General features: G+C 37.6%; 1 protein-coding gene across 1 annotated transcript; it reads left to right on the top strand.

The window, feature by feature from the left end:
- The first annotated feature begins 60 nt into the window (after positions 1–60).
- LOC140147868 (protein SERAC1-like) lies at positions 61–27,530 on the top strand. Its single transcript, XM_072169645.1, has 18 exons — positions 61–177; positions 3,713–3,792; positions 4,252–4,288; positions 5,194–5,312; positions 6,305–6,379; positions 8,054–8,182; positions 9,231–9,355; positions 9,776–9,904; positions 10,689–10,802; positions 14,513–14,675; positions 15,400–15,550; positions 15,796–15,978; positions 16,133–16,154; positions 16,813–16,913; positions 17,521–17,618; positions 19,192–19,374; positions 20,943–21,086; positions 25,103–27,530. Exons 2-18 carry the CDS (start codon positions 3,735–3,737, stop codon positions 25,321–25,323), a joined length of 2,052 nt encoding a protein of 683 aa, XP_072025746.1. The 5' UTR covers positions 61–177; positions 3,713–3,734; the 3' UTR covers positions 25,324–27,530.
- Positions 27,531–27,829: the final 299 nt, after the last annotated feature.

Below are 27,829 nucleotides of genomic sequence, written 5' to 3'. Positions count from 1 at the left end.
GTAAACTCAGCTTGACAGTGACGGAATGGGATACGAGTTGTGTTTAGCCTGATGAATTCTTCAAAATTTTCGAATGGGAATGATTTTTTTGGTAGAAAAAATCGAAGAAAAACATGAAAAAAGTTATCTTTGAATTATTCAATTGAAACCATCTCATTACGCAAATGTAAATAACAGGTAAGTGTACCCCCCGTGTCTCTTTTAGAGTTAAATTGATTTGGTAAATCATGAAATAGCAGACAGGAGGTAAGCTTAAAAATGCATATAATCATGTACATGTAATGAATATACATAAATTATGCCTGCCACTTCCACATACTTGTGCATAATACGGAAGGTCGATTTGTGCCCATAAATGTTTAGGCCTATGTTAAACTGTATGTTATACAAATTGTACAGCTATCATTTCTACCCTATGACGAACCGACATACCTGTAAATCAAATAGCCCACAAAAAACTGGTCATCGCTGGTATTTTCATGAAGAAAAACGACACTTTTTTACGCCGGAACATGTCCAAAACACGTCAGCTGACGTACAAGCCTCCCCACGCATGTACATAAACAAGCCGTGTTCATTGTTTAATTGTCACCTGCAGCTGTTCGCAAGAAAACTTTCTGCATAAAATTACCTGGGGTCGTTATCAGGCCTGAGACACACTGGCGCTAGTTTGAGGACAGTCACTATGAGTTACTAATGTCGGCACATGCAGAAAATGCGTGATGGGTCGCCATTTTGTGACTCGTGCAAGCTAACACAAACAAATTATTGGACTTAATAATCTTTTCAAGTTTTAATAAAACGTGCATCTATCATGATAATATTACATTTTATTATTTTATTATTTGAATTACATAAGGCCCTTCACAATTAATTCTTAGTTTCCTGTTTCATGGTTGAAAACCAGGGATGAGGCGACTTTTAATTATTAATTATTAATTATCTTTTATTTTCTTTATTTTAAAATAAGTGGTCGCAACCTACATCAAGCCATTTTGACAAGGAGCATGCATTTAATTATTTTACTACTATGTTTGATTTTATACATAAGTAATGGTACAATTAGGTTCTATGTTTATTCATCATAGATGATATGATCAAAGTCAGAAAGTAGCAAATGGTAGTCATTAAAAGTTATTTTTAAAGAGAAAATCCAAAATATAAATAAAATAATTAAATATTTTGCAATTCTCTACTATGGACTCGGGCGGGAAACAGGAAACTAAGAATCAATTGTAATTGGCCTAAGCTATGTCAATTTTGTGTCCATGTTAATTTTTATATGGATTTACCTGTGTTGATTTTAAACCGTTGTGAACGTGGAGCTACGCAAACTGGCAGGCGATTACCCACCATGCAATGCGAATACACGGAAACGATCCAGTTTAGGATGCATCGCAGTTCCTATTGTGTAAACCAGGCGTAAACCGCCCATCCAACCTGATCGTGTGCACAGGATTTGTGCTGGAGGCTAGTTAATGCGCACAACCAATGCGCAGAAGAAGACCTTGATACTAGGCGGAGCTTCGTTTCACAAGAATGATTGACAGCTGTGAGTAAGTGAAATTCTGTTCTGTGATTGGTACAAAAATATGGTTCTCGTATAAATGAATATATTATCCATGGCTTCAAAATTAGGAACCGTTTCTTCCACAGAGCCCTATATAGGGCTCTATGGTCTCTACTCATCATACACGACCGTAGAAGATCTGGCCAGCTGACGGCGCTTGCCAATCAGGCTAGCTATTTGTACGGGCGTGGCCTCTCATCCTTTTTATTATCTCTGGTCTTGTCACGCTGGTAGATTCGCCCACCTGTGATTACTGACCTGGATCTGACAGAAGATTGTGGAATTTACGATTTTCAGCAGCAGGATTTTATGAAACTGCCAATATTTGCAAGTATTCTGAAGAATCGGTAATAATTAAAATATTTTTCATGGTGTCGGTAGTGCAAGTTGAAGTTAGTGAATTTGTGGTTTTCTATGTTATGTGCAAGAGTGTTTTCAGGAAGCGTAAATAGGCAGGCCGTTATGCTAAGCTCTCCATCTTATATGTAAGTTCGGCGACGAACTGGACACATCACACGGTAGTGTGATGTGTCCAGCCTGGATATAGGCCTAAATCACAATACTCATGTACTGGACTGGACACTTCATCCCCTGGACACTTCATGATCATCCCGTAGACACATGGTGGGTGGCAGTACTTGAGATCCGGCACTGCCACCCACCATTGGGTAAGTGAAAACAAGTGCTGGTGAAAACAACTTGCGCAGATCAATCAAATTAGCTAGGTCAGAGATTCTTTAATACAGAGATAGGACACTCTCTACAAACTGCCTATACCGTGCTATACCGCAGCTGAAGACAGGCAATTCGCAAGCGTCGTCGCCGGCCAAGTCTTACTACGCATGTACGATCGTGTAATGAGAAGATACCATAGAGTCCTACATAGAGATATGTGGAAGAGACGTCCGAATTGACCTACCTTGACCTATAATTTATGAGGAGAATCACATTTTTGTACCGCTCACAAAACAAAGAGTATAAGTCCGCCCACCGCTGTCAATCATTCTAATGAACAAATGAAACAAGCTCTGGCATTCTGGCAATGACGTAATTAATCCTAATTATAAATGAGAGAATCACATTGTACATGTAGGCCTACTGATGTCTGCTGTACCATATGTCTTCCAACAAGTGCCGGAGTGTCGCGGCCCTGGCTAGGTCACTGGACTGTGCGCCCACTGGCACTGCCAGCGTCCGAACTATTTTGTCCCCAAAATGTGTCATATTTTTTAGTGCAAAAAATTGTTGGATGTCTTTTGTTCTGGAAAATCCATAGGCTCAGGCTAGCCACAAATTGCTAAACCTGTGCAAGGTTCAAAATTCGCCATCCCAGTTTTCTTGAATTCTATATTCATTAGTCTGTAAAACTCTGTATACATAACGTTTGAACTGAAAATTTTTAGCATGTGTTCATGTGCACCATTTTGTATGGGAAATAAACACTCACTGCACTCCGTATACCCAGGGTGTCCAGCGAGGTCATGTCACACTTCCGTTGCTCAGAATTGCAAATTTCATTTTAATCTGTCAAATGCGCTGTGGATGTGCTCAGAGATTTTATGATGTGCTTCATAAATCACAGGTGTGAAACTGACTGGGGCATGATGTCATCATGGACGTGTGCAAAATTTCCGATGGGCGCCATATAACCCGTATTGTGATTGGTTGCAAAAACCATTCATTGCAATCATAAGCCAATCAATGCTAGTGGTCAAGTGAATTCCCTAAAATCTGTGCAGCGTCAGGCAGCTCGGTTTGTCACTAACAACTATGAAAGGACTGCCAGTGTTACTGAGATGCTCCAGGATCTTCAGTGGGATTCTCTATGTACTCGTAGGCTGCAGGGATCTGCAGCTAGTTCCAATAATTGGAACTCACGGCTCCGACAAGTCCTCAAACGTTCGAAATTTGTAGTTACTGCAACTAGATCTGCAGCCAACCTCAACTCATCACAAATTCTAAGGAGCAGTGGTTTTTTACTTGTACCCCTTCAATGTATATTTTTTTAGCACGAATTGGCACGTCAGCATAGCACAACTCCTTGGACAAGTTTTCAATTTCTTCTGGAGTATACAATCCAAGATTCAAGAATATTATTACATGCAGTTTGTTGTAACCTGACTTTTACATTTGTCTTTGCAGGTATTCCTATTTGGCTGACTGAATGAATGCTAAAGAAGCTGTAAGATTGTTCAGTTCCCAGCGAGCTATTGGGAAGACTGGTAAGAAAATATATAATTAAAGGCTTTAGCAGTTTTCTTTGCAAAATATTGTGTCTGACTGCATCACTAAACATGCAACAGGTCGATTTGATTACAATATAATTGGGTCTATTGCATAAAACATGTATAACCTGCCCTGAAAGTGGAAATTGTCATCCTCAGTGTGTGCTGCAAGTGCCATGCCCATTTTGTAAATAGCACATCAATAATCGAGAAGAAATGTCCGAAAAAATACAGGTTACAATTACAAAGCTTGTTTGTACATGTAGTACTTATTTTTATGCATTTTTCAAGCCGATTCCAAATATGGTTATGAAAATTTACAATTCTGAAATTGTTGAATAAAAAAAAATTGAAATTTGCTGTCGGCACCCATGTGGAGAGCATTAAAAATTAGTGTCAATTAGGTCAAATCCTATGGCAATAAAATGATGTATATTTTGTTTATTTATGTTTCAGGAAAATATTTGACATTGGTGGCATTCATTTCAGCATGGTAAGTCAGATCTGCAGTATTGGCCTATTCCAGTTGAAGTGTATGCAACACCTATTGAAGGCCTAATCTCCCACACAGGGAGTGTAGACTTCAAAAGAACCTCATTTGAAATTCATACTCCCTGTGTGGGTCATGTCAACTGGAATAGCTGTATTTGTAACTGGTGTACATGTAGAAGCAGTGACAAATGAACTGTAACAGCAATTTTTAAATTGTCAGTTTTTGTATATTGTGATGTTCTATGCAAGTGAAAGTCTATTTAAATGTTCTTGTTGTAGTTGCCTTTTGTCTTCATCTTAAATTTGACTTGAAAAACATTAACCAGGTTCATCAGCCCACTGCATGGGGTTCAATGAGTTCAAATAAAGTGTTGCACTCAGAAAGTTTAAAAAATAGTTATAATTTAGCAGATTCTAAGGCATCAATTTTGCCCATCTCAGGAGCAAACCATCAGACTTGAATTACCAAACTCGAATCAATATTTGAGTCGAGTCTTCTAAATCTCAAGTTGAGTTGAATCTTCTAAACCTCAAGTTGTCAGTGAAGTGTAAAGTCGAGTCGAGTCATTTGGGATCTTTTATTTTCAAAAACAAATTACAAATATTTTATTTTAAAAATATTTCTTTTCAAATGTTTTTTTTTACAAATGTTTTATACCAATGCACATAAATGTAGAGGCATTGTGGTTGCCCTTTGTATCAATATTCGCAAAATTCTAGTTGGTTCCATTTCTGTATTATGATATGTATACTGTACCTAATACAGTTACAAATTCCAAGGTTAGTAACTTAGTGGAACTTTCAATTTTGTACTGGAAAATTGTTTTAAAAAAACTGGAGAATATACTATAGGCAGATGTGAACTTATGCGTACATTTCACTTTGTTCTTTCTTCTTGGCTTTCAGTGGAGCTGGTGTCATCTATAGAGAATGGCTGAAACTACAGAAAGCAGTGCATTTTAAAACTGACTCAGTACCAGATAAACATGCAAAGTCTTACATCTACATCACATCAGAGTCAACAGGTAATAAACAACTCAAATATATCATGATCAGCGTTATAGAACAGGCATCCATACAGCTGTGTGCCTTTTTTGGTGTATGACAGGCTCCAGTTTGGGCATGTAAATACAATCTATGCATAAAATACAAGACAAAAACTGAGTAAAGAAATGAGAAGAAAAATAACCCATTACTATACTGCAGAAACTGTATTATAGGGGCCGGTATATTCTTTTGACATTTTTAAAGGCTGTAACCCCAAAGCCACTGAGACACTGGCTAGCCCCTTGTTTGCAGGCTGAGGGCTTCTGTTCTCCCATATACCCAAAAAAAGGTGTGTGGGCTGAACCTGACACCATGATTGCAAATGCACCTTAAAAGGAACTGTAGAGGAGCATTGCTGTTGCTTCTCTCAAAAGAGATAATCTGTATTAGTGAAAGTTCCTTTGGGAAAGTTTAGTCAGTTGCATGAAAATAGTAATTTTTACAATCATAATACCAAAGTTTAGTCAAATTTGTCTCCATACAATAATATGTTTGCTTTATTACCATATTTTGTTTTCTTATTTGAGAAATCCGGAAAAAAAATTATATTTTCAAGCCAGAAGTTTTTCATATATTGTTTTTGTGTTTGCTGGGATGTTACCATAAATCCTGACTCTAAAATATAAAATAAACACATTTTGCATTTGGGTTTTCAGGCCACCTACAAGAAACAAACTTGTTGCTTTTTTTTTTAGCCTGACATATATTCTTTTCCTTGCTGAGATTTCTGTGTTCATCAGCCATATTCAATTATTTGTGTGTGTATATATATATATATATCACTTAAATCTTGTTTTACTTAAAATAATAAGAACTATAATATATATATATATTCATATATACATGTTTGGACATGTTTTATGTCAATTCCTTCAAAAACTTTGACCAACATACTGCATATTTTTCAAGTTATTTTGTGTCAAGTTATTTTGTATTTTATGCCTGTATTTTGTTTGTTTTATTTATTTAGATGACCTTGTTACTCAGGTAAAGAAGAATGTTCACTGGAATCTGGCTGTATTAGAACATTTTTTGGAAGACAGAGGTAAATGATTCTTTCACTATTTAGGCTACCACCACCACATTGTTTGAAAAAATAAGTGACCATTTCACCAAATTCCAAGTTTTACAGTTGAACTCATAAATGGGCTATTCCAGTTGAAATTAGCTGTCCACGTCCAACTTTGATTCGTCAGCACAGACATTAACTATTATCAAACTGACATTTCTTTTAACGGAATACTACTCTCCTCAAAGACAAAGTTGTGCAACAATCTGTCATAAATCATGTAGCACAAATTCACTTACTAATTTCAGGTCTTATGTATCCTTTACTACATTGTAAATGTTATCATCTGATTCCATTTGTTTAAAAAATCCTTGCAAATGAGATATTTTGAAAAGAAATACGACCCTATGAAGTCTACGGCACTAGTAAAAGTATGATTTTCACACAGATGGGTCAAAAGTAGTCTCTCCTTAACCAGTTTGGTTCCGCTCCCTCCACACAAACAGGCGGATGGAGCGGAACCAAACTGACTGCAGTGATCATGTGACCTTTGTCGCTGCCTCATTAGAAATCATTATGGCTAGTGCTCAAAGGAGCCACTTGTTTTGTCAGATTTTTCAATGAAAATCTAAATTTGGAAAACGGAAGCAGCATACGCCTTTTAAAAGTTCTCATTAAGTTGAAATCCATACATCTATATTTCAAATGGATCCACCATTCAGGTAATCTAGAGTCCGAAGTTTTCCGTTTTACGGAAAACGGAAAAAAATCACGGAATCGGGAGGTACAACACGCAAAATGACATTTTTGTATGACGTGACAAAAATTGTTAAAAGATAAGAGAAATATATGTTAAAACAATCTTGAGTTGTGTGTGTCAATTTTTATGATAAAAATACTGTTTAATAATACTGAAATAAAAGTATATTACCAATGCATGAACCCCCTATCCATCCAAACATCGTAACAGTTGGCCTATTATCGTGAGAATATTCCAATCAGCGCATATTGATCGCGACAATGAACACTTTTATTCAGTGTGACATTAATATCATTCATAATCATTGTTTATACATTTTAAGCTTTATTCATAAAACATGGATTTACTAATTTTACAACACTGATTACAACACAGAAAATGGATTTTAGAAAACGGTAAACTTTGGACTCATAAGGTAACCCCATGTGAAGCTTCCATAGGGGGTGTATGGATTTCAAATGGAATAGCCCAATGTGCAAATGCATTCCCAAATTAAAGGGGCATTTCGTGATCCACAGCCTCATCCCCCCACTTTTCTCAAAAAAAGTTGAGATTTTTATATCACTGGAAACCTCTGGCTACATAATGTTTATGTACAAAATATTTCTTGCAGAGAAATTCGTTTTGCAAAGATATTGTGAAATTTGAATTTTGTTCTGTTGCACCAGAACGAAATTACAACGCATTGTCTATGGAGCAGTGTAATACACATAATCATGCATAACTCGCATAACGCAAAAATCGGAATCAACTGAAATTTTGGGAATAGGCTTTTTTCGTGGATATGTACTGAAAAATGTCATAAAAAAGGATGCTAGGATCACGAAATACTCCTTTAACAAAAAAAATATGCAAAGTGTAATAAGAATGATTAAAAGTCTGGAAATTGTAATGGTTTTGATTGGTAAATGTTCTACTAATAATAAGATTGGTTTTCTTTGCTTTTAAAGGTATTGGCTGGCTGCCATTTGAAAGAAGGATAGATGATCCCTGGAGACTATTAAGAAGGGCACAATCCAAAAATAGATGTGACAGATTAGCTGCAGTTTCTGCATTAGCTAGTAAACATCACTGGAATGGTAAGAAATATGAAGTTGTTGGAGAAAAAAACAGATCTGGTGTAAGAGATATAGTCTCTGTATATATACTGAATATCACAGAATGAGGAGGAAACTACTAGTTATCAGGAAAAAGTAGGACTGGTCTAAGAGATATGGCTGCGCATAAACCAGTGGGGTAGTCAAGTATGGTTTGGTTAGAGAGGTGCTACTGAGAATCTGAAAGTGGACCCAACACTCGACCAATTTTGCAAGAAATTTGGACCAAATTTGGTCAAAGTTTTTACACCTTTTCAAAAAAAAAGATAAAAAAGGGGTCATTGATATACAATGTATGAAAAGACTAACAATGCAACCCATATTTGTGGTACATCCCATGGTCATTTATACTGAGTACCCCTCCTGGGTGTTAACAGAATAAACATCAATAGAATGAAAGCATACTATACTATGATCAGCTCATAGTAAGCAAGAATTATTAAGTTTGTATCACTCTGCACACATCAATAAAGTTCTAACTTCTAACTTACTCCCACATAAATTTGTAGAAGCTCACATGAGTCACACAATTTGCAAAGCGCAGGTTGCATAGGTGTATGCGCCATTCTATATCAATCTACAATGTTATGAGCTGATCATAGTATACCGTAAAAACCTGATATTATGGAGCACCTTTAAAACATGCAAACATGAAGAGCCCCATCCACAAAATTGTAAAGCAAATTATCAATACACATAGTTATACATGAACAAGTAAACCTACAAATTTGTGTCTCAACCCCATAGCTCAGTTGGTAATGTGCGGGACTTTGGTACAATTTCATGTTTTCAAAAGCACTCGATAGTAAGCACATAATTAAACTATATATCGAATTTTTACAGTAGATGAATAAAGAAACAACGACATGTGCACAATAATTTATCATTTCTGCGAGCTTATCACCCCATGAAGATAACAATTAGTAATAGAAAAAGTTTGCAAGGCAGCCTTTGAATTTAACATGTATTCCATCTGAACTCTTCAATTATTCTCAAATTATTCTCCTTGTTGACTTCTTTGATTTTGCAGATTCTGAATATAGGGCTGTAGCTCAAGCCTGTGATCAGAGGACACTGATTGGCTTAGCCAGGTCACATGATGTGGACTTTAGGTTCTTTCTTCCACCTCCACCACCACCAGTACAAGCCTCAGAGGTAAGATGGGCTATTCCTGTTGAAATCCATATACCCCTTATGGAATACATGACCTTAATCTACTACACAGGGAGTGTGAATTTCAAATGGGTTTACCTGAATGTGTGACTCCATTTGAAATCTACAGCCCCTGTGTGGGAGATTAAGGTCATGTTTTCCATATAGAGGGTGTATGGATTTCAACTGGAATAGCACATTGCTGTATTCCAGGGATCTAGCGGATCATTAATAGAACAGTTGCCATTTTGATATCGAGAAATTCATTGGTCGTAATTTGTCACATGCTAGAGCACTCATATCTCAGTTTGGTTAGGAATGGCCATTGGGTCTATTTGAACAGGCAGTTTTTAGATCCTGGCTAAACCGCTGCTTGCAGTTCACAACAAATTAAGTTGTTTTTTACATGTAATTTGTTTTTAGGAAACTCTGCAAGATGCCTTGTGTGACCTTGTTGGTTCTTTACCTCGAAGTAACATAGACAAGTGTACTGAATTCTTCACCACTAAAGCCATGAGAGAAGGTCACCATGCAGTGGCTGCAGACCATCAAGTAAGCACACCCATGTCTCTCTGTGTTCATGTCTGTCTTTTTATCTGTCTGACTATCCATCTTGTGTGTTTCCTCATGGTTCTTGACCTCAAATGACAGGTAAGGGGCAGTTCATAAGTGAATGCCATTTTTTTTGAGAATGTGGAATTTATAAGTCTGCTTTTCATTTTGTGTATTAAAGTGTGGGCCCATGTAGCTATATAGACCTCTTATCATTTTTCAAATTTTTCCAACCTCATTCACTGGTCAAGCTCTTAGTATTGTGTGACCTAGTTCTTTGTATGCGATAATCATCAAGAGTAGATGGACACTGCTGAAGGAATTTGCTGAATACTATAGTGCTGACTGCTTGTGTAAAGATTCTGGTCAATAACATAGGGAAAAAGATTTGATAGTAATAATTAAATTTAGAGAACATGGTGGCCTAATTGTGAGCCTAAATGGTTAGGGCATTCAAATAATGACCGTGGGGTTGTAGGTTCGAGCTCTGTGAAGACCAACGTGTTGTGACCTTGGGTTATATACTTTATCTCACTTGTCCCACTCCACCCAGGTGTAAATTGGGGAGCTGTTATCGGTAGTCATAGCGGCCCTGTTAGTGATGGGCATTGGAATAAATGTAAAGCACTTTGATATCCATTTAATTATGGACCTAAGGCACTATATAAATGCCTACATTTTATATTTAAAAATTTTCCAATATAAAAATATATTTTTGGCAAAAAACAGCAATGAAGACATTTTAATAATAATGTTTCTATTTTGTGTGACATATTGATTGCAGAGTGGTGCTCTAGTGTTTGGTGGTACGCCATTTTCATTTGTGACCGGTCTGAGCAGACAACCACAAGAAACCCAGGAAATGAACTACCTGTTAGCGCTATTAAGCCATTCTGAGGTAAGAAATCTTGTAACCCATTCTGAGGTGAGAGTTCACAGGAGCCAGGTATGAACCAAAACTGGTAGCTTCATCTCCCATTGTGGAGTACCACCCAGACTGTTCTATGGGCTGTATATATGTTTTTACTTCTAGTATCCAAACTGCTAAATCAATTTAACTCAAAGCAAATTGTTTCAGTAATAGGTCTCTGTGTCAGATAGAAGTAGGGAGTAGAAACGTAAATTTCATCTAGAGATGTAATCATCAAATTCAGAATTTTTCTCACCCAGTATAGTCCATTTGCCTTCCTTTAGACATTAGTCTCCATGTGTGATACATGCTCAATCATAGGCAGTGCATCTGTAGCGTGCGACAGGGGCAGTGCCAGCTTTCTTGGTCAGGGGGGGCAAAATAAAATTTCGGGGGGCACAGACGAAAAAAGACTGCAGTTGCATTATACAATACATAGAGACTGTATGTTTTTGAGCTTCCCGAAAAAGGCCTTATTCGGATGTTGTGCGCGCGTAGCACGAAAAAAATGGTATTTTACACTATTTTCGCCCATTATCCGGCTGAAAAGGGCTTTATTGTTACAATGTGTGCGCCAGTAGCACAAAAAAAAAATTTACACTATTTTGGCCCTGAATTTTGCTAGAAAAGGGGCTCCTTGTCCTTTTTCTTTTCTTTTGCCCTACTGATTTTTTCTTTCAGTTTTTGTCGGGGGGTACTCTGCCCCACCACTGGCTACGCTACTGGCGTGCGATGCGGTTCAAAGTGACTGCACCCTACAGATACACCACCTTTGATCATGCATGTATCAAATGCGGATGCTACTGTCTCAAGGAAGCCAAATGGACTATAGTAGAAGCTCCACAGGTGATTGAACCAAGTAGCATATTCAACCTGATTATCACCCCTCCCTAATAAGCGGTCCCTTGCAGAATTGTTTTAGTTACAACTGTCTCAGTACCCCGTTATCAGTGCACCTGTACAAGTAAATTCCATAAATATCAGAATAAAATTACCTTCCAAACATGATTTTAATTTTTGGGAGGTAAATAGGTCAAATACTGTACTTCATCAGAGGCCTATTGCATTGGAGGAAAATATCCTAGCCAATGCACCAGGTTATTTTATTTTGCATCTGGTAAGGAAAGGCTTCTGCTAGATATTATTTAGAATGTAACTTTGTTTGATTGATGAAGCCCTATAAATGTTTTGAATCCCTCCTTCCATCTCCCTTTCTCTCTCTCTCTCGGCCTCATTCTGTAACAAGAGCAGAAGATGTTTCAAAAAGAGCATTGATAATAATAATAATAATAATAATAACGAACATTTATATAGCGCAATATATCTGCGATCCCAGAGCGCTTTACAATACAAAGCAATATAACAAAAAAACAAAACTAATATCTACACCCTAAAAATACCTTAAATCTACACAACAATATAAAGCAAAACATGAGTAAAATAGGTGGAACGCGGCAATTTACATGCAACACCTATATAATATCTACATCCTAAAAATACTTTAAATCTACACAACAATATAATGCAAAACATGAGTAAAATAGGTGGAATCGAGGCAATTTACATGCAACACCTATAAATATAATACGACACATGATATAAAAGCATCAACAAGAAACTGTCATAAGCAACAAGAACAAAAATAATCACCAGTTAAAGAGTTCTGTTTTGAGAAGGCTCTTGAAAGTGTTCACGGACGAGCCTGCCGAATGTTAACAGGCAGTTGGTTCCAGAGCGTTAGCGCTGCGTTACAAATGCTCTGTCGCCGTAAAAGCGCGTGGAGGACATCCGTGGGGTTTTGAGCAAGTTTTGAGAAGAGGAGCGAAGATTTCGCGAGGGGTTGTAAGGTTCAATGAGATTTGCAATATAGTCCGGTGCTAAGCCATGTTGAGCTTTGAAGGTGATAAGCATGAGTTTGTAGATTATCCGAGATCTGATTGGAAGCCAGTGAAGACTGTTGAGGATTGGAGTGATGTGGTCTTTCCGAGAAGCGAGAGAAACTAACCTAGCAGCTGTGTTTTGGACACGTTGAAGATTGTCGATATCAGATTTTGGCAGTCCATATAAAAGGCAATTGCAAGAGTCTAGCCGCGATGTAATGAAGGCATGGACAAGCTGAGCGGTTGTGTCATTGTCAATAAACTGGCGAATCTGACCGATCTTGCGGATTGCTGTCATGGCGAGCGACAAGTTTTCTTGATTTGACTAGTCATGCACAGATGCGAGTCCATCACAGCGCCTAGGTTTCAACTTCTTCTGAGGGCTCAACAACTGTATCTCCGATAGTTAAGGATGCAGGCGGTGACTTATGCACGAACTTAGATGACATATGGAGGAGCTCCGTTTTTGAATCATTCAACATGAGTTTGTTTCTTGTTGCCCAGATTTTCACGTCAGCGATGCACTTTTGGAGTTGCTGGATACTCCTTTCGCGGTCTTCTGGCTTAAATGTCAGATACAACTGAGCGTCGTCGGCGTAAACCATGCAGTTGACATCGTGAGCAGCAATGACATCCTGAATAGGAGCACTAAACATGGAAAAACACAGAGGACCAATAACTGATCCTTGGGCAATGCCCCATGGAAGATCACACGAGTCTGACAGAGCATCATTAACTGCCACGGCCTGAGTGCGTCCAGTGACATATGATGAGAACCAGGATAAAGCAGAGTCTTTGATGCCATAACGATTTGATAAGCGATGTAGAAGTGTTTGGTGGTCGATGGTGTCAAAGGCTGAAGAATAGTCCAGCAGGACAAGTAGAGCTTCCTGGTGATGATCGACTGCAGCAAGAAGATCATTCTGAACTTTCAGAAGAGCCGTTTCCGTACTGTAGTGCGCTCTGTAGGCTGACTGGACCCTACCGTTTAGGTGATGATTGTCAAGGTAGGCTTGAATTTGCTTGACTGCCACTCTCTCAATTACTTTAGAGAGATACTTAAGATTGGAGATGGGTCTGTAATGAGCAAGATCATCAGGAGATAAGCTAGGTTTCTTCAAGAGAGGTAATACACGCGTGTTTAAGCGTGGAAGGAACGTAACCAGACGCTAGACTAGCATTCACAATTTTGGTGATGACAGGCAGAATTTCCGTTATCAATTCTTTGAAAACAGATGATGGAAGCGGATCTAATTTGCATGATGTTACTGGAGCAGATCTGATTATTTCCAGTACGTCCTCTTCTGAAACCTCGTCGAAAGAATGGAAAGAGCTCGAGCGCGACTCGCAGATATCAACTGAGAGATCTTCATAGATCGTATTGTCAAGATTGTCTCTAAGCGTCCTGATTTTTGAAGTAAAGAAGTGTGAGAAACGATTGGCAAGATCTTTTGACGAGTCGTGTGCAGGAAGAGTTGGCTGAGCTTGGATGGGCGTGGAGAGTTTGTCTATGACACGGAAGAGTGTTCTTTGATCGCAGTCAGATATTTGGCGACGATGGTAGTCAGTCTTGGCTTTGTTCAGCAAGCGGTTGTACTCAATACATTGTTGCTTGTAGAGGTCTTTATGAACTACAAGGCCAGTCTTGTTCATCTGACGTTCGCATTTTCGTCGCTCTTGATGACCTAACAAAAACAGTTTCTCTCAGACACAGAGGTCATTTGGTTTGCGTACGATCCATAAAGATGACATGAGGGACAATAATAAATTTTGCAATACTCTTCCAATTTTTAAATCAGTATTTTATATTTGCTACAGGTGTTATCGCATTGTGTATCCATTGTTGAGAATGGTGGGCTACCTGTGCTGATGCGTTGTTACCTGGAACGAGGCAGCAGCAAGAAGATGCAATGTCATATAGCGCATATCATTGCCAATTTATCGGTCCATGAGAAACTGCATAACTGTATAGTGCAAGCTGGTAAGATTCTAATGCATAAAACTAACACAAAGTCTGCAAAGCCTGAACTGAGAACTGTCACATGTTGCAGGCCTTATTATTAACAAATGCAGATGAGCTTTTTATTACTCTACTGAGAAAGTTCAGGGTGTTGTTAGGAGAGTGATTTGAGTTGAATTGTACTTACTAATGAATTACACCTCGGTGATCATGTGACATTGTGCGTTTACATAGGGCATTTTGTTTTCTTTCACCCAATATCTAATACTATCTTACCGTGCCTCAACCCCAACCTGTCTGTCTTGTTTCCTTCAACATCAGGCATGGAAATTTTCAGTGTTTTAGCTGATTTCAGCGTTTAAAAAAAATAGTTTTCAGTGTCTTTCAGCCAGGCCTGTACCTGGGGGTAGGGATGGGGTTGGGGGAGGGGGTTGCGGGTGTGCAATGCACCCCCCCCCAATTTTTTGGGAAGAAAGTCCACTTCACAAAATCCCCCCCCCCTTGGAAAAAAAGTCCACTTTTTCAAAATCAAATGAAATCCTGCGTACGGGCCTGCTTTCAGCCTATTTCAGCCCATTTCTGAATCAAATTAACAGAAAATGGTAAAAAACATGGTTCGCAGTGTTTTTTTTCAAGACCAGTTTTCATGCCTGCAATATTCACAATCAGAATATGTAACGTGTAGCAGCTATAACAAATGATGCATATTTGTGATACTCATGAACCCTTTTGTTCTCTGTCAAAGGTTGGGTGACGGTCCTGGCAAAATGGATGAAATCAAATGTCACACCATTAGCCTCTCACGCAGCCAGAGCATTGGCAAATCTGGATAGAGATAGCTGCAAGGAGAAATATGATGATGGAGTCTATGTACTGCATCCTCAAACTAGGAAAAGGTAAAGTAGAGACATGTTAAATATATTATTTTGTTTTTCACTTACGTTGTACATATACCTGTCCTCAAGATGCACCTAAATGCATTCCCTGTATTAAATTTGGGACTGTTGTGTGCCTGACTGGAAGATTGTATGACCAATCACAGTTGCTAGCAAAGAAATGTACAAAGATAATTATGCACATGATACATTGTGTACTGTTCTGAAACTAGTTTGTATGTTTTGTTCATGTTTTACCCTTACAGAGCAGCCTATGAAGCAGACGTTGTATTTGTTCATGGCCTTATGGGTGGTGCATTCCACACATGGCGTCAACAAGATCAAAATAGCAAGAGAGAAAAAGCACCCTCTAAAAATGGTGTAACTAGTAATGGAAAACCTTCTAAGACAGCATCTATGATTCCAACTAAAAATGTATCAAAGGAAAAGTCTACAAATGACCGTCTTCAGGAAGGGGCAAAAACGGCGATGGTGACTACAGACCAAAGAAATGGAACAGACAGTAGAAGCAGGGATGTGCAACGACAGAGTGAAAATAAAGTGCAATTAAACAATGTCAGCCCTGAGGGCTTGCAGCAAGAGATATACCGATTGCTGGCCTAAGGTTTGTTAAGATTAATGGATATATTGATTGATTAAATTTGAGAATATTGAAAACCAAATTGTATACCCAGTCCTAAATAGGCGGACCTCATAACATCGCTGTCATGTAGTAGGCCTAATATTATTAATGCGCGATTAAATTGCAATATGCGCTCAATCTTATATGCGGCGCGGCGCGCTATGCCCGCAGGTTCACATGACGCCGTGATTGCGAATGTATTTTATTATTAAAAAGGAAACTCTAAAAAAATTGGAGAAAAGAGAAGAGCAGGTTTTGCTATGGTCCGACTGCAATGTCGTAAAACTACAGGAGACAGGTAATAAATGTTGTATATCATATCTATATGACTTATCTGAATCGTTGTCTGATTATTTTGAGTATTCAGAGACTTTCAACTGGTAACAATCGCAGATTAGTATCTTTATTTTGTATTTGGAGAATGTTATATGACATCTCACCAGAAGTATCAAGAATTGTGAATATTAGATACACAAACAAGGCATTGTAAACAAGCAAAGCATTGTAAACAAAATTGATGGACACTAAAAATGTATTGCTTGAATATTTTTGTAAGCTTTAAAAAAGCTTACAAAAATATTCAAGCAATACGATGCATCAACGTTTTGTGCTAACTCATGTTCTTCTAAATTTTTTCTAGAGTTGGCTATCTGAAGATATTCCACACATGCGAATTCTAACAGTGTCTTATGAGTCCCATATCACAGAGTGGGCTGCAAAGTGTCCTTATGGAAGTGAAAAGTAAGTAGATCCCACTTTATAAAGTAAATTTTTGTGTGGAGTGTGCTGTGTGTCAAGCGTATATGAGCATGAACGCAGAAATGATAAATAATCACACTGATTTGATAATCCTTGGTCATGACAACAAGACGGTTGACCCATTGGTCATCGGCACATAGAAGGGGAGACCTTGCCTCTTCTATGCGATCGCCAGTCACCAGCGCATACCCAGACCACAGAAGAATTTAAAATTTTACTTAAGTTTCCTATTTGGACCGTCTCAGATGTATATTAGCCCAATAAAAACACATTGTCTTGGGTATCATTTAAGTACGGTAATTCCACAATAACATAGAGAGTCCAATTTGCTTTCTTGTGACTGTTACAAAAGTGAGTGCTACAGTGGGCATAGTATTGAATCGTGTACATTGACAATGAACTGGCATGTTTATACATGTGATCAAAGGCAGTATATCTGTACACACATGAAGTTTAATCCTAGCCCTAACCGTAATCCTACCCCTTACCCTAACCCTAAATCCTAACCCTAACCTTAACCCTATTAGTATTTCGTGCTCTCTTACACTAAGGATAAACCCATATTGTAATGTAATATCTGCTTACACAGACGGTCTCTGGGCAGTCGTAGTGCCGAGTTATTACGGAAGCTTCACAAAGCAGGAGTAGGAGAGAGACCCATCATTTGGGTTACACATTCCATGGGAGGTACGTTGCATAATAAGCAAGTGTGTATGGAATTTGAAATGTTTTGATTTCATTCATTCATTCCCCATTCCATTCCCCATTCCTTTCCCTATTCCATTCCCCACTCCCTATTCCATTCCCCTTTCAGTTCATTCATTTGTTTGTTTGTTAGTTTGTTCATTCATTCATTTATTCATTCATTTATGCATTCTCTTCTTTCCATTCTACTGCATTGATTCATTCCATGACATTTGTTTGTTCATTAGTTCATCATTCATTCATTCATTCATTCATTCATTCATTCATTCATTTATGCATTCTCTCCTTTCCATTCTACTGCATTGATTCATTCCATGCCATTTGTTTGTTCATTAGTTCATCATTCATTCATTCATTCATTCATTCATTCATTCATTCATTTATGCTTTCTCTCCTTTCCATTCTACTGCATTGATTCATTCCATGCCATTTGTTTGTTCATTAGTTCATCATTCATTCATTCATTCATTCATTCATTCATTCATTTATGCTTTCTCTCCTTTCCATTCTACTGCATTGATTCATTCCATGCCATTTGTTTGTTCATTTGTTCATCAATTATTCCATTCATCATTTATCCCATTCCATTCTGTTCCATTCTATTCTGTTTCAATGTCATAAACAGTGAGAAATTGTTTTAACACACATCTCCAGATATACATAGCAAGCAAGCGAAAAAATTCACTGACCACCCAGTTAAGAGTGTTTTGATTTTTAGACTTGGCGTAATGGAAGCCGGCTCAGCACAACCATTATGACACGATATTGGATAGGCAAAAGGCAAAATCCAATCTTTTATTCTCATTCTAATTCAGTTTAAGTATAATTTTTAAGTGCTTTATAAAAAAAAAAAATCATGTTACTTTTGTGAGTACATCTCCGTTGTTTTATTCTGTTCTATTCTGTTTCAATGTCATAAACAGTGAGAAATTGTTTTAACACACATCTCCAGATATACATAGCAAGCAAGCGAAAAAATTCACTGACCACCCAGTTAAGAGTGTTTTGATTTTTAGACTTGGCGTAATGGAAGCCGGCGCAGCCCATCCATTATGACACGATATTGGATAGGCAAAAGGCAAAATCCAATCTTTTATTCTCATTCTAATTCAGTTTAAGTATAATTTTTAAGTGCTTTTTTCCAGAAAAAAATCATGTTACTTTTGTGAGTACATCTCCGTTGTTTTATTCTGTTCTATTCTGTTTCAATGTCATAAACAGTGAGAAATTGTTTTAACACACATCTCCAGATATACATAGCAAGCAAGCGAAAAAATTCACTGACCACCCAGTTAAGAGTGTTTTGATTTTTAGACTTGGAGTAATGGAAGCTGCCGAATCGCGTTCTTAATTCGGGCATGTGTATTACGCGAAGGCGTTATCGCGCGATCAATGAGGATCTACAAGCGTACCGCCATTGCGTGTCGGCGAGCTCACTGTCTTATATGACTATCCACTATCGTGTCATAATGGATAGGTGAAAACCCATCAAATTGCATGTATTCTTGACAAGACGCACCAACTGAATTAGAAATATTTTTTATTGCTAAATCAGGTTTACTTGTGAAGCAGATGTTAGTTGATGCATGTGACAAGCCAGATTTTGATCAACTGATAGAGAATAGCCATGGTATAGTGTTCTTCAGCACACCCCATCATGGTGCATCATTAGCTGCCATGTCACAACAAGCCCAGTTCTTACTCTATCCAACTGTAGAGGTCAAAGAACTTACTCAAGGTATGTGTGGGCAGGGGGGGGTACTCAAGTTTGGTTTAGGAAGGGGTGTGGTACCGAGAATTTGAAAGTGGACCCATCAATATGCCAATTTTGAAATAAATTTGGACCTATCCATATGCCAAAAGTCAAAAGGTTTGGCCAAATTTAACACAAATGTGACCAGATCTGGTACAATCAGGCTAAAGTCGGCAATAATTACACTGAGATAAGGCAGAAAGTGAGGAGAAAACAATAAAAAACATATTAAGGAAATGAACATATAAAAGGTTCATATCTTTGCCACCAAGTATTCAAGACACCAGGAATCAACATCTGCAGTAATTTTATATTATGAGCAAGTTAGTAATGGTAGTACATGTAACTCAATTTTCAAAATTTCCGACTTACTTTGGCCTGAAGGATCAGATAGGGTCACAAATTGTCTTAGTTTTTAGAAATTTTCCCAAAAAATATTGAGAAATTCCAAAAATTTTGGCTACAGTTTAGGCAAAATTGAGCAATTTCCCCCCAAAATTGAGAAAAATTGTGTGAATGAATGCCTGACACATGAATGCCTGGGTGTAGTTCAGAATCCGGTAGGCACCTCCTGTCATACACCCTCTGATTATTGTGAGATAATACTCTTAGAATAACAGGGCAGCTCATGGGTGGCATACCTTATTGTACAACCTAGCCAAAAATGTTTGAAGATGTAGCAAAGAGAAATTCTTACTTAATACCAAACAGAAGAACTAGAGGGCAGTAATCTTATCTAATGTGGTGTGTGATGGGGGGGCCTTTTTTGCATGTGTGCAACTGTTTGAAATGGAACTTGTATGATCAGGGTCTAGAGGGATTACTTCCACTGACAAGTGGATCATCTATTAAAAAATAACAAAAAGAGTCTTGTCACAATTGGACAGGACAGTACATTATTTAATTGGTAATAAAAACAAGATATGGGAAATGGGAGTATGTTACACAACAGATCACAGTTACGTTCTATTAGTAAAACAAAGTGGGAGTGGGGAAAATATTCTGTTCCTAGTAATTTGGTATTTTGAGTCTTTTGAGTGTTATGAGTCCTACTTTTTTCGCCTTATATAAGGCAATAGAAACAAATTAGTTCGATCTTTCGATCGACCATCGATGCTTGGTCGATCCTTTTTATTTATGAAATCAATTAATTTACTACTGTTAATTATGATTAAATAGTAATTTGTACCTGTAGTGACATTGGCTAATATAAATTTAGTGTTAATTCTGATTAATTAGTTGATAATTCATTAATAACAAGCATCGAAGCAGCATCGACGGTCGATCCAAAGATCGAACAAATTTGTTCCTGGTGCCTAAGCCAAACAAACTTTGGCACCAGAATTTTTGAGGGTTTTTTCAGGGGGAATGGGGGAGGGAGATATTTTTTTGACTGGGGGAATGGGGGCAAGATTGGGAGTAAATGCTGCTGCCACCACAGGATTTTGCATTGGTCAACCGAAACAAGGGGGCCAATTTACATTACCTGCTTCAAAGTGAGTTCTCTACCAAAACAATGAAGGCTTAATGTTGTACATTCCCTTCCATTGTAGGGTCACAATTTCTGAAGAATCTTCATGGTCGCTTCCGTGCCTTTGTACAGACATATCAAATACCAGTGCTGAGTTTTGGAGAGAAAGAACCCACCAACATTGGCCTCTCTATTAAGACTTTCATTGTACCAAAGATGTCTTCACGTAAGTTTGAATGTACAGGAATGTACAGGAACTCAAAAACAATATTAGAGCCATTCCATGTCAACTCCTGGGATGTGCACCGCAGCACCTCTTCAATTTTTTTCTTTTTCTGTGTGGTGGTAGATATTGATGAGAAAGTAAAATCCTGAAAATTTGAGCTTCATCGCTATTTCGTTTTCCCGTGGCATCAATTTGAAATTTAGGGAATCAGAGTAAAAATGTGTACATAGCGAAAAGGCGATGTTTGGAGGTCCATAAATATATAAAGGGAACCCCCTACAACTTTGAAAAGTATGTATCCTGGGGTACTTAATTGTGTAGAGTTCAAATCTGGCTTCAGAAAACTTGTAACTCCTTTACTTTAAAAGATATAGGGCCCTCAAATTCAACTTTGTCCATCAGGACCAACCACCCCAGTCAGAACTCCAAAAGTAAAAATAATTTTTGTCCATTTTTTTGCCAGTGTCCCAACCCTTTGGTAGGACATTACTCTTATCAATATTGGGTCAATTAGAATAATTTTAGCTGAGATACTACCCATGCAAAACTCCAATAGTACATTTTTTGTACATTTTGACCCCGCCCTGAAAACCAATGTCAGACAATTTGCCTCACCATCAACTTTAGGTATGTTGAAAATATGTTCTTGGACAACATTTCTAAGAAATAGTGGCTTGGGGTCTTGATGACTTTGCATTAAAAACATCAGTTAGGTTTGCCTACTCACATATGAGTCATTCCAGCCATATCAACAAAAAAGGGTTGGTTGGTCAGTGGTCATCCCCTCAATTTTGTTGAAAATCATTTCTAGCATACTTCTATGATTCATAATGAACACATAGAAAAAGAATGCTCAAATCCAAAGCGGTTTTGGAGATGGCTTGTCAAAATTTGGCCCCAGACCCCCACTTTTTCTGCTCTCCGAGTCGGTCGTTGAATTAGTAGCGTTTTGGGACATTCATATTTTGACTTTGCAAAAGATATTTTACTGAAAAGTACTAACAGGGGTGACTTTTACCCAGAAAAACAGAATCTGGCCTCAAAAACATTGTATCTTATCTACTGAAAAGTTATGGGTCTTTCAAAACCTCTTTTAGTTTATGTTTTGACAAATAAATGTTCACAAAAGCGAAACAAGGTTTATGAGACCCATAACACAAATGAAAGATATACTCTGATTCCCTACTTTTCAAATTTTTCAAATTGATGCCACGGAAAACGAAATAGCGATGAAGCTCAAATTTCAGGATTTTACTTTCATCAATATCTACCACCACACAGAAAAAGAAAAAATTGAAGAGTGCTAAAACATCCCAGGAGTTGACATGGAATGGCTCATTAGTGAATTTTGACTCATTCCTCTTGATCTTGTCACAGTGGAAATAGGCTGTTCCGGTTGAAATCAATACACTCCCTATAGAAGACATGACTTAATAATCCACAAAAGGGAGTGTGAATTTCAAATGGGGTTACCTGAATGGGTGACTCCATTTGAAATCTACATGGATTTCAACTGGAATAGCCCAATGTTGGCAACTTGATAGATTTTGTAACACATTCAGCAGTTGCTTTCTGTTAAAACAATTTAGGGATGGCGGTTGAACTGCATTCCATTGTTTAGAACAATAGAAACTGGCTCAAACTGGATGGAACTGCCCGGAACTGGCGGTCAAGTTGAGTTTGATTTCATCCCTTACTTGCTATTAAGAGCATATATCATACAAGCAGTCGCCTCATTTAAAATAACTATTAATTAAACGCTGGTAGCATTTTTACAATTAATACCAGTGTCCAGTCATGGTTATTGATGTAGTGACAAAGTTGCCTTTAAGGTAGGAACATCGGATAAAAGGCCATGCAGGAAAATAGCCATTATATCAAATCAGAATTATGTATCCATTTCAAATATATAACCAATTTAAGATAAGTCTTTACTCCACTTATTTTTAACATTTCATGAAAATTTTAACATCTTAATACTAATTACGGCGTGTCCGTCCGTCCGTCCGTCCTCTGTCCGCGCGCTATCGCGTTCGCGTCCCGCAAGTTTCGCGTTCACGCGGTGCACTATCGCGTGCTCGCGCTGCACTATCGCGTGCTTTCATGCGGTATGCGCTATCGCGGAGTATCAACGGGAGTGTCGCGGAGTACAGTCCGCGCATCGGAAAAGCATTTACAGTGTGACTAAAAGGTGCATCTCATCGGACCAATAATTATAGGCCTTATTTTCAACACATATTTCAATATTAAGATACCGAACACGTGCACACACCAAACACGTGCATGTAGGCCTATTTTTATGAGAACATGACTATTTCCGGAAGGCCTATGAACCGTTTTTTAGTTCACGTTTCTTGCGATTGATTTCATTACTTTAGTAATGGCCTATATCCACGCCCAGATACTAATTTCGGTTTCTCTAAATGTGGTAACAGGGCAGGGCTTGGAAGAGGCGAATGATTGGTTTCCAGATTATGGGTAGGCCTACCAAAGTAAGCATCACACCTTTAAAACAAACAGAGTTGATTAAGTTGTGTCTTGGGTCTTGATCATTGAGAGACGCATTTCTTAGTAGTTTAAAAAGTCAGGGCAGGTATATGGGTAACGAGTTTGGGTAATTATAAATGGGCCTATCACGAGAAGCGCCCGACCCGAGAACCGCGAAATCTAGTTTCTTATGTTTTTCTTTATTTTTTGAAAATTCCCTAATTTTTTCTACAAATAATTATTGCTAGCCTAGAGGGAATGTGATATGGTTTCCAAAGTTTGTGGGATGGTTAATAAGCCTAATATCTAAATTCTCTCGCCAGATTTTTTTGATAAAGTGTTTATTTTGTGAGAAAAATCATTTTTTCTATTTTTAAATTAGGTAAATCTAGAAACACCCATAACTTAAAATAGAAACACTTAATTAAAAAAAGCTGGCGAGAAAAGTTTCTAAATTTAATAACCTTTCATATGACACCTTGTTTGTTAAAATTGGCCATGTGGTTAGCTCAGACAATAATTATGAAATTGGGTCTTTCAGTGTTTCTAGATCAAATCAAGAAAATTTGAGCAAGTACTAACATTACCTTCAAATATCCCGTTTATTACTGGTCAATATATAGGAAAAAAGTCACTAATATTATTTGGTAACATTTTTGTAATAAAAAGATCCAAAAAGCAGTTCTATAAATGGGATAGAAAGGAGAAAAAATAATATTTAAACATAGTATCCATTTTCAAACTTTTACCAATTTTAGTGAACGAGGCTTAGTGTCAAAACCACTTTATGTACAAAGTCAATGGGGTTTCCTAATGATAAAAAATGGCATAACTCAAAAACGCTTCGTTGGCAAAAATTAAAATTTGGCAGGCATGTTTTCCTCACCCAACTACACATCCTGTATCATTTTAAACCAAATCTGTGCATGACACCGTAGCCGATGTTTCTACCTTAAGTCAGTTGATTGGACTTGAAACTAGGGCATGCTAGCGACTTACCGGTCAAATATCGGCTGTCGCTTTTCTGATAAGCAACAGAAGTTGTCACACTCAAAAAAAAGCTACGCTCCTAGCGATTGGACAGTTTGATACATGTATGCCCTTTAAAGTGTTTCAGCTTTGCAAGCCCAGCCCTGTGGACTCTAGACAAAGGGGTCTGTAGTGGTGATCAACAGTTCCTAGTTTTAAGGAAAGAAGCAAAGATGGGGAGAACAAATAAATTTTCATTACATCAATATTTCGCATTAGGAAGAGAACCTGTGTTTTTGCTACATGAAATTTTTGCGAATTTGTACATATCCTTAATGGCCTATTAAAAGAAAAAAAATTTATGTGCAGCTGAACTCGCAAAATTTCATACATGTGAACATCTCATACTTTACAGTAATGTAATTACAGTGCTGCAGCCAGAGAGGCAGGGTTCTCAGGACCAAAGTGCTCAGGAGCCCTCAAATTGGGGGCAGCTATGTCAAAATTGCAGAATTCATGAATACAAATAAACACAGCTTGTTGATCATTACTCATTTCAGATCCTGGATTTGGGGAGTACCACACATTAGATGTAAATCACCTTGACATATGTAAACCAGCAGATCGCAACTCACTACTCTACGTCATCTTAGTACGCTTCATCATGCAAAACGTGACCAAAGCACTTCACAAGAGTTTAGCAGAGATACTCACCAGGGATTTATTTGTGGATGAAGCGGAAGAATTATTTTATCCACTGGGGTTTGGATTTGGAGAGTGAGCATCAGCATTATGCAGATGATTTGTGATGGAGATTTGATAAATACATTGAGCATATTATATGGGCAAATAAGACTGACAGAAATCACAGCAAGTCAAAAATCCAACCAGTGTTTTTCATTCGGGCATTGATTGGTGACGGCTGTTTGTGAGCAGATGCTGCTTATCTTGAATGGAGATTTACCATTGAGAGCAAACACGTAAGCACTTCTCATCACCAGTTCCAGTGCCATGGGGAGGTGAAGGGCCCCCAAAACTACCAGTTGCCCCCCCTCCTCCTCCCCGCAAAACAAAAAATCAATGAAGTTCTAATAGTTTTAACCAAAGATTCCAAATTTGCAGCTAATGTTCAGATTTTGGTCCCTGAAGTCACCTGTCCTTTCCCCTACAAAAGCTGGTTCCGCCTCTACTCATCACTTCAGCAGCAGCTTAAGGTGGTTTTCATATCTGACAAGTTTTGTAGTTCTTAGCTATGCATGTTACTTATTCATCTACCTCAGGGATGCACAGCTCTTTTTTGGCCAGTTTCAGCTTTGAATAGATAAATGCTGTCACAACACCTGAAACCTGAAACACCTGAAAAAGAACAATGGGCTATTCTATTTGAAATCTATACACCCCCTATGGAAGACATGACCTTAATCTGTCACACAGGGGATGCAGATTTCAAATGGAGTTGCCTATTCAGGTAACCCATTTGAAATTTACACTCACTGTGTTGACAATTAAAGTCATGTCTTCCATAGGGGGTGTATAGATTTCAACTGCAATTAATTGCCCAATCATAAAGACAGTCAAAGTGGATTGCAAGATGGGGAGAAAATAGTATGTAAACCGAAATAATGAAATCAAGTTCAGTGTTGTTGTAATATTAATCTCAGTGGGTGAGTATACAGGTACAGGTAATAGGGGGTAGGGGTAAAAGAAATATCCTTCTTTCTGTTGTCATCTCATGTGCATAAGTGGGAGAGAATGTGTAAGATTTCATCATCTTATCTACAAAGAATATGTGCATAAGATGAAGAAAATATGTGTGCGATTTGATCACCTATTTTATGAAGAATATGTGCCATAGTTGAGAGGATTGCAAGATTTCATCATCTCATCTGCAAATAATATGTGCATTTGTTGAGAGGATGTGCATAATTTCATTATCTCATCTTAAGATATACATTATACATATATACATAAGTTGATTATGTGTAAGATATCATCCCATCTAAAATGAATATATGCACAAGTTAAGAGAATATGTGCAAGTTTTCATCTTCTATAAAGAATATGTGCCATAGTTGTGAGGATTGTAAAATTTCATCATCTCATCTATAGATATATGCATAAGTTGAAGAAAAGCCATATAAGATTTCATCATTTATGAAGCATATGTGTATTAGTTGAAGAGAAAATGTGTGAGATTTCTTTATCTACAAAGAATATGTGCCATAGTGGAGAGGATTATAAGATATCTCGTATACAAATAATACTGCATTAGTTGAGGATGTGCATAATTTCTTATGTAAAATATGTACATGAGTTGAAGAGAGGATGTGAAAGATATCATTTCATCTAAAATGAATATGTGCATAAGTGGGAGAGAATGCGCAAGATTTCGTCATCTTATCTATAAAGAATATGTGCAGAAGTTGAGAATATGTGCAAGATTTCATCATCTACAAAGAATATGTTCATTACTTGAGAGGAGATTTAAGATTTAATCATCTCATCTCATCTATAAAGATTATGTGGAAATTGTGCATACGTTAAAGCCATAATGTACAATCTTTTAAAATGAGTTTGGTCATTTTTTGGGATATTTGTTAATGTTTACACATTTCCCAACTTACATCTTGGATTCACCCAAATTCATTGTACTTTTAGTACAGCAGAGCAAGTTTGAATAAAAGTCATAATTCGTCGTCCGTATTCCATAGTGGTGTATAGTGGGGCACCGCTAATAAACAACTTTTCGAGAAAATCGGGTTTGAAGAAATGCCAATTTAAAATCGAGTTGTGTAAATCAGACATTCATTATATTTTGTAAATGATGTGAAATTTCTGTAGTAAACTAAATAGATTTTATTGTTATATATTTTTCAAAAGAAATAAATACATACTACTGCTGGCAAACTGACAATAAAACTATACGTCACTATGGAAAACGAACAAAACGCAATACCCTAACCTTACGTTAACCGTGACGCCACCTCGGTCGCCGTGTAATCCCTATGGCGTTACTTTTCGTCGTTAAGTATTCCATAGTGGCGTATAGGTCCGATACGCTGCGTACGCCACTATGACATACGATGTTTTTCATTTTTGCCGATATTTCATAATTATAAAATGTGTATAAAAGTGTATGTATGGTCGATACGCCACTATGGAATACAAAAATGTCACTTTGTAACTATATACATTTAATTAATTAATTACTAATTAATTAGCTAGTTATGACTGATGAGACTTAGAAAAAATGAAAGAGAACATCATTAAAAAACATATGTGCAAAT

This window comes from Amphiura filiformis, chromosome 3 (genome assembly GCF_039555335.1).
Source record: "Amphiura filiformis chromosome 3, Afil_fr2py, whole genome shotgun sequence".
In the NCBI taxonomy this organism is placed as follows: Eukaryota; Metazoa; Echinodermata; class Ophiuroidea; order Amphilepidida; family Amphiuridae; genus Amphiura; species Amphiura filiformis.
The sequence above is the reverse complement of the archived record's forward strand: the minus strand, read 5'-3'. Positions and strand labels throughout refer to the sequence as shown.

Excerpts from the sequence above, each read along its gene's own strand:
- LOC140147868 (XM_072169645.1), top strand. The coding sequence starts at position 3,735 with ATGAATGCTAAAGAAGCTGTAAGATTGTTCAGTTCCCAGCGAGCTATT. Across the intron at positions 9,905-10,688 it reads CAGTGGCTGCAGACCATCAA|AGTGGTGCTCTAGTGTTTGG; the intron begins GTAAGCACACCC and ends TATTGATTGCAG. Across the intron at positions 14,676-15,399 it reads TAACTGTATAGTGCAAGCTG|GTTGGGTGACGGTCCTGGCA; the intron begins GTAAGATTCTAA and ends TCTCTGTCAAAG.